The 12,429-nt window shown below is 47.1% G+C and overlaps 1 protein-coding gene across 1 annotated transcript in view; it reads right to left on the reverse strand.

Annotated features, from left to right (window-relative positions):
• The window catches only part of sh2b1 (SH2B adaptor protein 1), a gene marked incomplete at its 3' end in the record, with an annotated part of 20,567 nt that extends 9,322 nt beyond the window's left edge, over nucleotides 1-11,245 (reverse strand). Inside the window, exons 1-4 of the mRNA XM_084460994.1 lie at nucleotides 11,115-11,245; nucleotides 4,412-4,436; nucleotides 1,919-4,126; nucleotides 2-40 (exon numbers count right to left, since the gene is read on the reverse strand). Of these exons, the coding sequence (XP_084317120.1) occupies nucleotides 2-40; nucleotides 1,919-3,673 (1,794 nt within the window). The 5' untranslated portion in view covers nucleotides 3,674-4,126; nucleotides 4,412-4,436; nucleotides 11,115-11,245. The remainder of the gene's footprint in view (nucleotide 1; nucleotides 41-1,918; nucleotides 4,127-4,411; nucleotides 4,437-11,114) is intronic.
• Nucleotides 11,246-12,429: the final 1,184 nt, after the last annotated feature.

Raw genomic sequence — 12,429 nt, forward strand, 5'->3', positions numbered from 1 at the left:
TGATGCTGCAGCACGGGACGGTCAGTCTGGGTTTAGAGGACTGGGAGGCGGGCAGAAGAAAAGATCGCAAGAGAAACCGAGGTGAGCCTTTATTTGGAGGGTCTCCAATAGATAAAATGGTAAATGGACTGCACTTATATAGCGCTTTTCCACCTTAGCGGCACTCAAAGCGCTTTACAATGGCCTCTCATTCACCCATTCACACACACACTCACACACCAATGGCGGTAGCTGCCATGCAAGGTGCTAACCTGCTCATTGGGAACAGGGGTTAGGTGTCTTGCTCAAGGACACTTCGACATGTGGACAGTCGGAGCCGGGATTCGAACCGCTGACCCTTCGAACGCTGAACGACCCGCTCGACCGACTGAGCTACAGCCGCCCAATTATGTACACGCATTCAAATGTCCTCTAACAGCCCTTGTCACATATCAACAGAGTTTATCATTTATTGATAGTATAGAGTCTATAGGTCAGATCTCCACTTAAAGAAAAGTGCAGATGAAATAGAATTAGTGAAATAGACCTTCACCATCTGACAGGATCAACTAGGGCGGCACGATTATGACAAAAAAGAAATAATTGTGATTATTTGCTTCAAAATGGTAATTGCGCTTAATAATTGCGATTAATATTTAATATATATGAATATATAATAACCAAAATGCTCCCAAATCATGGACATTGATCCTTTTCTTGCTACTAACTCGTTGACCTCGTTTTCGCTCATTTTCTCACTACTCACGGGTACTCTTGTGACACTTGTCTTGACCTACTGCTATCTAAATCGCTACGCACAGCGCACTCAGCGGGAACGCGTGTGATTGGTCAGACGGCATAAGCGCCTGCGATTCGTCCGTGTAGTCCTAGCGCACTCGATTCAAAGCAAAATTATTAATCGCATTAATTGCGGCCTTTTGCGATTAGTTAATCGCGGAGATTTCGATTAATTCACGATTAATTGTGCGGCCCTACAATCAACATAAGTGAAATTGGTGGTCACATCTAATATATTTTGACAGCGGTCAGGGTGGCAAATTGATTTTATTTTCCACGATCATTCAAATAGTTTCCGTAGATGATAAGTTAGCCAATGTCTCCCGAACCATTTAATAAACCTTACTCTTTACTGACTTCTACTAATTCATTGTGACAAGCAGGTAACAAGAACTATCCTTTTATATCTCCCTTTTGACTCGTTCGTATGAATTATGTAAGGTCTATTGATTCAAATCATAAACACCTCTCTAGCCAGCTACGCCATCAGAAAGATAGAGATTCAATGGCGCAGGGGGGCGGTATTAAGACTGAAAAGTTTAACCAATTCAACTCTGTTCCACTATAACACCAGTGCTCTGAACATCTGGAACTACTGAAGGGATGCAAACATATACTTTCTAACAAACACACCACAATCACGTGCCAAAAGAACCCCAATTCATACCCAGGTGGTGTCAAAGACTTCGTTAGTTTCTATTCTGCTACTTTTTAGATAAGATGCCACACATATATTGAAAAATAAGACATACCTAAACATAGATGAAAGATTTAGTTCAAACATATTTCTCGATACCAGTCCTTTCTTTGTAGACCAAGGAAGGGAAGTTAGCAAACGCATGATATGGACAGAGAAGTAGATAGCTAAACGGTGACTGACTGAACCTTACCAAGACAGTTGTAAATGAGTGGGTTCTGGGCGCCCTGGTAGCTCACCAGGTAAGGCGCGCACCATATGAAGGCTAGTCCTTCGCGCGGCGGACCCGGGTTCGATTCCCGGCTCGGGTCCTGTGCCGCATGTCCTCCCCTCTCTCTCTCTCCCATCTCTCTACACTGTCCTATACCATTAAAGCTGAAAAGCCCTAAAAAGTATCATTAAAAAAGATAGAAATAAAAAAGAAAATGAGTGGGTTCGACTCACTTTTGGTGGGATGAAGAACTCCAGGTAGTACTCCTCTCCCCGCTCCCCGCCCTCTTTGTCTCTCTCCCTCAGGACGAGCCGGCACTTGTGCCAACGGCCGCCCCTCCAGCCGACAGTGCCCCCGAGGGCGGGAGGCTGCAAGGCGCCCGTCTGCGCGGCGGCCGAGGCGGCGTTGTTGTTGTCTGTACCGTGGTGGAGCAGGCCGAAGGAGAAGCCGGAGAAGGCGTGGCTCCCGGCGAACTCATCCGTGGACGAGCTCACCGTCACGCCGCCCTCTCGTACCAGCCGGCCCGTCTTCCTCGGGTGTCCGGCGGCGGAGGCGGCGGCGCTGCTGGGAGGCAGGGAGGACGAGGGCGAGACCACGGCGGACGCCGGCGCCGACGACAGGACGGGGGGCGGCGAGCGCGACAGACGCAGCTTCTCCAGCCGGTGGCTCCACTTCTCCTTCTCGCCGCCGCCCTCGCCGTTGCTCCGCCGCCGGTCGCGCGCCGCCTCCGAGAGGGAGAGGGAGGTGGCGCTGCTGGAGGAGGAGGGCGGCAGGGAGGAGGAGGAGGAGTGGGGGAGGGAGAGGGGTAACGACAGGGACACGGGCATGGAGGAGGTGGGCGTCGGCGGCTGGGTGCCAGAGTTCCTTTTCCCGGCGTCCTGCACGCCCATGGTGTAGCTGTAGCTCGAGGGCAGCTGCGATTGGCCCTGTGGCGAGTCGCTGGACGAGCTACGCCAGTGCAGGATGCCGCGCACGCTGCCGCGCACGCTGCGCCCCACGCTCCTCAGCGAGAAGCGCTTCTTCAGTTTGGTTTTGGAGTTGCCGCCTCCCGCCGACGCGGGCGCGCCGTTGCCCCTGGAGGCCGAGCCGGGAGTCGGCATGGTGGAGGAGGAGGAGGAGGAGGCGACGGTTTGGGGAGAATGGGGGGAGTCGACATTGTCCGGGCAAACCTCCGTCGGCTCCGCCTCCCCGTCCTTCGGCTCGGCGTCGTCCCCCGCGGCCGCCGCGCCTACCCAGCTGTCTTCCTCCTCCTCGGCGGTCGCCTCCCCGTTGCCGGGGACGACGGCGGGGAAGGGTCGGACCGCGGCGCCCCTCTCTTCCCGTCTCCCGTTGTTCCCGCCCACTGAGGAAGAGCAGGAGGAGGAGGAAGACGGAGGGAGGATCGACGTGTGGGCGTACGAGTCCTGAAACCGGTCCCCTTCTCGGTTCTCGAACACTAGCCGAGTGGGAGTGGGTTTGGACGGGCCTCGCGCCGGATTGGTCAGAGCGCACGGGAGAACGGCGCCCTCGGACGCGGGCGGCGGCGACACCGCCTCCTCTTCCAGTGACGTGGCGTCCGACTGGGGAGCCCAGCTCCCCGCCTCTTCCCTCCCGGCGGCGGCGGCGCTCGGAGGCCCCGCCCCCTCGAGCTCGCTCTGGAAGTGGCGAATGAAGCGGTCGGTGAAACGGCGGCAGAAGGCGGCGGCCGAGTCGGGCGAGTAGTGCGGGTTCTCTAAGAGGAACGCCCGGAAGTGGCGGGCGAAGTCGCCGGCGGCCACGCGCGCGTGCAGCTCGCAGAACTCGGTCCAGCTCAGACAGGGGGAGGGGGATGGGGTGGGCGTGTCGGACAGGGAGGAGGGGTGGGTCTGGGTGGGGGAGGTGACGAGGGGGGGTAACGGGGGTGGCCGGGTGGAGAGAGGCAGCGAGGACGGAGATGGAGGGGACGGGGAGGGGGGCAAGGGGGAGGAGTTTGCCCGTGGGCTAGGTGGGGTCAAAAGAGAGCCGTTCATTCTACTCGTTAGGGGGATGGTCTGTGATTGGCTAACGGGCTGATTACTGGCTAATCACCTACTGTAGGGTTGGCAATAACCCTAACTTGCAACTGGGGGTAGAGTAAAGAGGGGTAAACACTAGTCATTAGACATTAGTCAACTAATTTACAAATTATCAGCTCCTCTAACGCACTATACTTGGTATACAGTAACCTCAGTCCCATTTAAAACCAAACACAATAAAGGGTACTGTGCCAAAAACCCATGGCTGTAAGGACGCAAAGAAAGTATGCTTAGTAGTACACTTCGGGCTACATACTTTCGTACTATTAAAAGGTCGACGGTAAAAGACGGACTGACTCGGTCGGGGAGGAGGGTGAAGGAGAGGGGGGAGAGGGTAGATGGGCGTGATTCACAGGGGGGGTCTAATCTTCATCATCCATCACACATCCGTGAGAACATGACTACAGCCTGTGGAAACAAAAACAAAACTTATTATTTTGTACAACCGCAATGGTAACATCAATCATTGGGGAAAACTAAAGGTACAGGAGTGAATACGAGTTGGTGTTATTAGTGATTTGATGGATGAAAGCAATTAACAGTGAAAGTAGTCAATAGGCTATCAATTAGTAGAAGATCAATTAGCATTTCCCATCCATTTTAGTTCTGCCAGGACTATACTTTTTTGAGCCTGGCACTGATGGAAGCAAGTGAAACAATTTTGAGGATTATGTGGCTAAAAGAAACACTCACTGTTATCGACGTGGATGGGGAGGATCTGTGGAAAGATTAGATAAATCAGGATCAGAATTATAGGGGCACAATTCTAGCACTAGCTAGCAAACTTCACATTACAGCAGATGCCATTATGAACACATAGCTAACGTTACTTCCGTTGACGTTACCACAACTGATACTATACAACATGTTGCTAGCAAGGTGGTTCGCTAGGGTTATCTTGGATGCTTGCTGACTTGGCAAGCTAGCTTACTAACCCAGAACTAGCTTACTAACCCAGAGCTAGCTTACTAACCCAGAGCTATCTTACTAACCCAGAACTAGCTTACTAACCCAGAACTAGCTTACTAACCCAGAGCTAGCTTACTAACCCAGAACTAGCTTACTAACCCAGAACTAGCTTACTAACCCAGAACTAGCTTACTAACCCAGAGCTAGCTTACTAACCCAGAACTAGCTTACTAACCCAGAACTAGCTTACTAACCCAGAGCTAGCTTACTAACCCAGAGCTAGCTTACTAACCCAGAGCTAGCTTACTAACCCAGAACTAGCTTACTAACCCAGAGCTAGCTTACTAACCCAGAGCTATCTCACTAACCCAGAGCTAGCTCACTAACCCAGAACTAGCTTACTAACCCAGAACTAGCTTACTAACCCAGAACTAGCTTACTAACCCAGAGCTAGCTTACTAACCCAGAACTAGCTTACTAACCCAGAGCTAGCTTACTAACCCAGAGCTAGGTTACTAACCCAGAACTAGCTTACTAACCCAGAGCTAGCTTACTAACCCAGAGCTAGCTTACTAACCCAGAACTAGCTTACTAACCCAGAGCTAGCTTACTAAGCCAGAACTAGCTTACTAACCCAGAACTAGCTTACTAACCCAGAGCTAGCTTACTAACCCAGAACTAGTTTACTAAGCCAGAACTAGCTTACTAACCCAGAGCTAGCTTACTAACCCAGAACTAGCTTACTAACCCAGAGCTAGCTTACTAACCCAGAACTAGCTTACTAACCCAGAACTAGCTTACTAACCCAGAACTAGCTCACTAACCCAGAACTAGCTCACTAACCCAGAACTAGCTTACTAACCCAGAACTAGCTCACTAACCCAGTACTAGCTCACTAACCCAGAACTAGCTCACTAACCCAGAACTAGCTCACTAACCCAGAACTAGTTTACTAACCCAGAACTAGCTTACTAACCCAGAACTAGCTCACTAACCCAGAACTAGCTCACTAACCCAGAACTAGCTCACTAACCCAGTACTAGCTCACTAACCCAGAACTAGCTTACTAACCCAGAGCTAGCTTACTAACCCAGAACTAGCTCACTAACCCAGAACTAGCTCACTAACCCAGAGCTAGCTTACTAACCCAGAACTAGCTTACTAACCCAGAACTAGCTTACTAACCCAGAACTAGCTTACTAACCCAGAGCTAGCTTACTAACCCAGAGCTAGCTTACTAACCCAGAGCTAGCTTACTAACCCAGAACTAGCTTACTAACCCAGAGCTAGCTTACTAACCCAGAACTAGCTTACTAACCCAGAACTAGCTTACTAACCCAGAGCTAGCTTACTAACCCAGAACTAGCTTACTAACCCAGAACTAGCTTACTAACCCAGAGCTAGCTTACTAACCCAGAACTAGCTTACTAACCCAGAGCTAGCTTACTAACCCAGAACTAGCTTACTAACCCAGAACTAGCTTACTAACCCAGAACTAGCTTACTAACCCAGAGCTAGCTTACTAACCCAGAACTAGCTTACTAACCCAGAGCTAGCTTACTAACCCAGAGCTAGCTTACTAACCCAGAACTAGCTTACTAACCCAGAACTAGCTTACTAACCCAGAACTAGCTTACTAACCCAGAGCTAGCTTACTAACCCAGAGCTAGCTTACTAACCCAGAGCTAGCTTACTAACCCAGAGCTAGCTTACTAACCCAGAACTAGCTTACTAACCCAGAACTAGCTTACTAACCCAGAGCTAGCTTACTAACCCAGAGCTAGCTTACTAACCCAGAGCTAGCTTACTAACCCAGAACTAGCTTACTAACCCAGAACTAGCTTACTAACCCAGAACTAGCTTACTAACCCAGAACGCGCTTACTAACCCAGAGCTAGCTTACTAACCCAGAGCTAGCTTACTAACCCAGAACTAGCTTACTAACCCAGAACTAGCTTACTAACCCAGAGCTAGCTTACTAACCCAGAACTAGCTTACTAACCCAGAACTAGCTTACTAACCCAGAGCTAGCTTACTAACCCAGAACTAGCTTACTAACCCAGAACTAGCTTACTAACCCAGAGCTAGCTTACTAACCCAGAGCTAGCTTACTAACCCAGAACTAGCTTACTAACCCAGAACTAGCTTACTAACCCAGAACTAGCTTACTAACCCAGAGCTAGCTTACTAACCCAGAGCTAGCTTACTAACCCAGAACTAGCTTACTAACCCAGAACTAGCTTACTAACCCAGAACTAGCTTACTAACCCAGAACTAGCTTACTAACCCAGAGCTAGCTTACTAACCCAGAGCTAGCTTACTAACCCAGAACTAGCTTACTAACCCAGAACTAGCTTACTAACCCAGAACTAGCTTACTAACCCAGAGCTAGCTTACTAACCCAGAACTAGCTTACTAACCCAGAGCTAGCTTACTAACTCAGAGCTAGTTTACTAACCCAGAACTAGCTTACTAACCCAGAGCTAGCTTACTAACCCAGAGCTAGCTTACTAACCCAGAACTAGTTTACTAACCCAGAACTAGCTTACTAACCCAGAACTAGCTTACTAACCCAGAACTAGCTCACTAACCCAGAACTAGCTCACTAACCCAGTACTAGCTCACTAACCCAGAACTAGCTTACTAACCCAGAGCTAGCTTACTAACCCAGAACTAGCTCACTAACCCAGAACTAGCTCACTAACCCAGAGCTAGCTTACTAACCCAGAACTAGCTTACTAACCCAGAACTAGCTTACTAACCCAGAGCTAGCTTACTAACCCAGAGCTAGCTTACTAACCCAGAACTAGCTTACTAACCCAGAGCTAGCTTACTAACCCAGAGCTAGCTTACTAACCCAGAACTAGCTTACTAACCCAGAGCTAGCTTACTAACCCAGAACTAGCTTACTAACCCAGAACTATCTTACTAACCCAGAACTAGCTTACTAACCCAGAACTAGCTTACTAACCCAGAACTAGCTTACTAACCCAGAGCTAGCTTACTAACCCAGAGCTAGCTTACTAACCCAGAACTAGCTTACTAACCCAGAACTAGCTTACTAACCCAGAACTAGCTTACTAACCCAGAGCTATCTTACTAACCCAGAACTAGCTTACTAACCCAGAGATAGCTTACTAACCCAGAGCTAGTTTACTAACCCAGAACTAGCTTACTAACCCAGAGCTAGCTTACTAACCCAGAGCTAGCTTACTAACCCAGAACTAGTTTACTAACCCAGAACTAGCTTACTAACCCAGAACTAGCTTACTAACCCAGAACTAGCTTACTAACCCAGAACTAGTTTACTAACCCAGAACTAGCTTACTAACCCAGAACTAGCTTACTAACCCAGAACTAGCTTACTAACCCAGAACTAGCTCACTAACCCAGAACTAGCTCACTAACCCAGAACTAGCTCACTAACCCAGTACTAGCTCACTAACCCAGAACTAGCTTACTAACCCAGAGCTAGCTTACTAACCCAGAACTAGCTCACTAACCCAGAGCTAGCTTACTAACCCAGAGCTAGCTTACTAACCCAGAACTAGCTTACTAACCCAGAACTAGCTTACTAACCCAGAGCTAGCTTACTAACCCAGAGCTATCTTACTAACCCAGAGCTAGTTTACTAACCCAGAACTAGCTTACTAACCCAGAGCTAGCTTACTAACCCAGAACTAGCTTACTAACCCAGAGCTATCTTACTAACCCAGAACTAGCTTACTAACCCAGAGCTAGCATACTAACCCAGAGCTAGCTTACTAACCCAGAACTAGCTTACTAACCCAGAACTAGCTTACTAACCCAGAACTAGCTTACTAACCCAGAACTAGCTTACTAACCCAGAACTAGCTTACTAACCCAGAGCTAGCTTACTAACCCAGAACTAGCTTACTAACCCAGAACTAGCTTACTAACCCAGAGCTAGCTTACTAACCCAGAACTATCTTACTAACCCAGAGCTAGTTTACTAACCCAGAACTAGCTTACTAACCCAGAGCTAGCTTACTAACCCAGAGCTATCTTACTAACCCAGAGCTAGCTCACTAACCCAGAACTAGCTTACTAACCCAGAGCTAGGTTACTAACCCAGAACTAGCTTACTAACCCAGAACTAGCTTACTAACCCAGAGCTAGCTTACTAACCCAGAGCTAGGTTACTAACCCAGAACTAGCTTACTAACCCAGAGCTAGCTTACTAACCCAGAGCTAGCTTACTAACCCAGAGATGACTTGGCTAGCTAGCTTACTAACCCAGAGCTAGCTTACTAACCCAGAACTAGCTTACTAACCCAGAACTAGCTTACTAACCCAGAACTAGCTTACTAACCCAGAACTAGCTTACTAACCCAGAGCTAGCTTACTAACCCAGAACTAGCTTACTAACCCAGAGCTAGTTTACTAACCCAGAACTAGCTTACTAACCCAGAGCTAGCTTACTAACCCAGAGCTAGCTCACTAACCCAGAACTAGCTTACTAACCCAGAGCTAGCTTACTAACCCAGAACTAGCTTACTAACCCAGAACTAGCTTACTAACCCAGAACTAGCTTACTAACCCAGAACTAGCTTACTAACCCAGAGCTAGCTTACTAACCCAAAACTAGCTTACTAACCCAGAACTAGCTTACTAACCCAGAACTAGCTTACTAACCCAGAACTAGCTTACTAACCCAGAACTAGCTCACTAACCCAGAACTAGCTCACTAACCCAGTACTAGCTCACTAACCCAGAACTAGCTTACTAACCCAGAGCTAGCTTACTAACCCAGAACTAGCTCACTAACCCAGAACTAGCTCACTAACCCAGAGCTAGCTTACTAACCCAGAACTAGCTTACTAACCCAGAACTAGCTTACTAACCCAGAGCTAGCTTACTAACCCAGAGCTAGCTTACTAACCCAGAGCTAGTTTACTAACCCAGAACTAGCTTACTAACCCAGAGCTAGCTTACTAACCCAGAACTAGCTTACTAACCCAGAGCTATCTTACTAACCCAGAACTAGCTTACTAACCCAGAACTAGCTTACTAACCCAGAACTAGCTTACTAACCCAGAACTAGCTTACTAACCCAGAACTAGCTTACTAACCCAGAGCTAGCTTACTAACCCAGAACTAGCTTACTAACCCAGAGCTAGCTTACTAACCCAGAACTAGCTTACTAACCCAGAACTAGCTTACTAACCCAGAGCTAGCTTACTAACCCAGAACTAGCTTACTAACCCAGAGCTAGCTTACTAACCCAGAGCTATCTTACTAACCCAGAGCTAGCTCACTAACCCAGAACTAGCTTACTAACCCAGAGCTAGCTTACTAACCCAGAACTAGCTTACTAACCCAGAGCTAGTTTACTAACCCAGAACTAGCTTACTAACCCAGAGCTAGCTTACTAACCCAGAACTAGCTTACTAACCCAGAGCTAGCTTACTAACCCAAAACTAGCTTACTAACCCAGAACTAGCTTACTAACCCAGAACTAGCTTACTAACCCAGAACTAGCTTACTAACCCAGAGACTAACCTACTAACTTACTTACTAGCTTACTAACCCAGAGAGGCTGACTTGGCTAGCTAGCATACTAACCCAGAGCTAGCATACTAACCCAGAACTATCTTACTAACCCAGAACTAGCTTACTAACCCAGAACTAGCTTACTAACCCAGAGCTAGCTTACTAACCCAGAGAGATGACTTGGCTAGCTAGTTTACTAACCCAGAGACTAACCTACTAACTTACTTACTAGCTTACTAACCCAGAGAGGCTGACTTGGCTAGCTAGCATACTAACCCAGAGCTAGCTTACTAACCCAGAACTAGCTTACTAACCCAGAACTAGCTTACTAACCCAGAACTAGCTTACTAACCCAGAGCTAGCATACTAACCCAGAGCTAGCTTACTAACCCAGAGAGATGACTGTGCGTCCCGATGCACACATTTAGTGAACTAGGTGACGTTAAGAGACCTTTAGCTTGCTAGCACGTTAGCATCTTCACTTTACATGCTGTCTGGTGGAGGGTTAGCTAGCTAGTTAGCTTGCTGGCTAAACTACACAAACACCCACTCGTCTTCACAGTATTATCTCGTGGCTAACGTGAGCAAGCTAGCTGAACTAACCAACCATACAGGATTAGCTGCTATAGCTAGCCTAGCATAAGCTAGCCAGCTATTATGTCACAATCCTGCGTGCTAAAACGCATCTAACGTGAACAAACTAGCTAACCAACGGACGTTTAGCTAGCTAGCTAACGATGTATACTAAATAAATAGCTAACGCGCTAGCATTAGCTAGCATCCCTAGTTAGCTAGCATTAGCTAGCATCCCTAGTTAGCTAACGCGCTAGCATTAGCTAGCATCCCTAGTTAGCTAACTCGCTAGCATTAGCTAGCATCCCTAGTTAGCTAGCCGTTAGCCTGTTAGCCAGCTATTAATAAAACAGCGTAGTAGCAATGTTGCGTTGTCAAATTATAAATTTGATTTCGTTACCTATGTTTTACGCTCCGGTGTTTTCAGCGGTTGGTTGTCGTTATGACCGGATTATCATTCGGCATTATTATTATCATCATCAACGGTTGTTGTTGTTGCTAAAATATGAATATTGCTGTGCCTCCTGTCCCTCGCTCCCTTTTTCTCTCGCGATAACACGTCCTGTCCCAGTCCCTCGCTTCCCTTTTTCTCTCGCGATAACACGGGAAGAGGATGGGCCCGGGCACGCGATGGGAGGACGTTGCCCCCAAAGTCCAGTCTCACGTCATCACGTTACGTTTTTGACGTGATTTCTGTTCAACTTGTTGAAATCGTTTTAATTTTATGGCTCCCTACCGCTGATTCTTGTTTGTGATTAATCCAAAAGTAGTTAGGTTACTATATTAATTATATTAATTAATTATTATAATTATATTATATTAATAACAACACGTATTTCTGCACCTCACAACTTTTTCCTTATTCATAAGTAGCCTATTGGAAATCTAAATTCAAAGAACACTGCCCTGAGATGAATGATTAATGTAATGCAGCTTTTAACAGGAGAATCATATGATTTATGGCAACAGAAATCTATGTAATTTATAACCATAGCCTAGCATGCACCCTAGGTGACAGACTTCATTCAACCCTCTACCAGGTTCACCATCCTGCCTGCCCTTCCTCTGTTACCCTGTAGGGGGCGCCACGACACTTTGACTGCAGACAGGAGAGCAAGCTGTCGCGATATTACAACTTACGGGTGCAAAATGTTGTCGCCTATACCACAGCCTTTGTAAGGGGTTTTAGAAAGGGTTTAAAAGCAGTTGAGAATTAATTCAATCATTTCAAATGCATTCCGATAAGTGTAAAAGCAGTTGTCACTTTTTTTCCTGTGTTTACATTTGAAAGGTTATTTTTTCTTATTTTTAGGGGCTCAGAAAAAAAGATGAGTGTTGTGTGGTTAGAGAACATTTTTGTTTTTAGATTAGGGGTAACCCATTCCCATAGCCTACACATCTAGGGACCACCTAGGGGTACACCTGTCAAGACTCCTTATCTTGTCTATTTCCCCCCAAAGTACTCCCTTATTGAGACTTGTTACCTTTTTGAACTCATCTCCCGAAGAGAACTCGCTTCTTTTCTTTATTGATCACATATGTAAATATATTTGATGATTATATACTATACATTTGATTGTACATTGTATATTGCAGTAACTATCAAAGTAGATGAGGAGGCCCTGTTTACTTTGTTGAGTATGACTACTAGAACAGTTTGCTTTGTCTTTTTATATATCGTTGCGGTGTGAAGGTTAGGGCCACATCCCAAATAT

Source organism: Borostomias antarcticus, assembly GCF_949987555.1.
Source record: "Borostomias antarcticus genome assembly, chromosome: 35".
Classification (NCBI taxonomy): Eukaryota; Metazoa; Chordata; class Actinopteri; order Stomiiformes; family Stomiidae; genus Borostomias; species Borostomias antarcticus.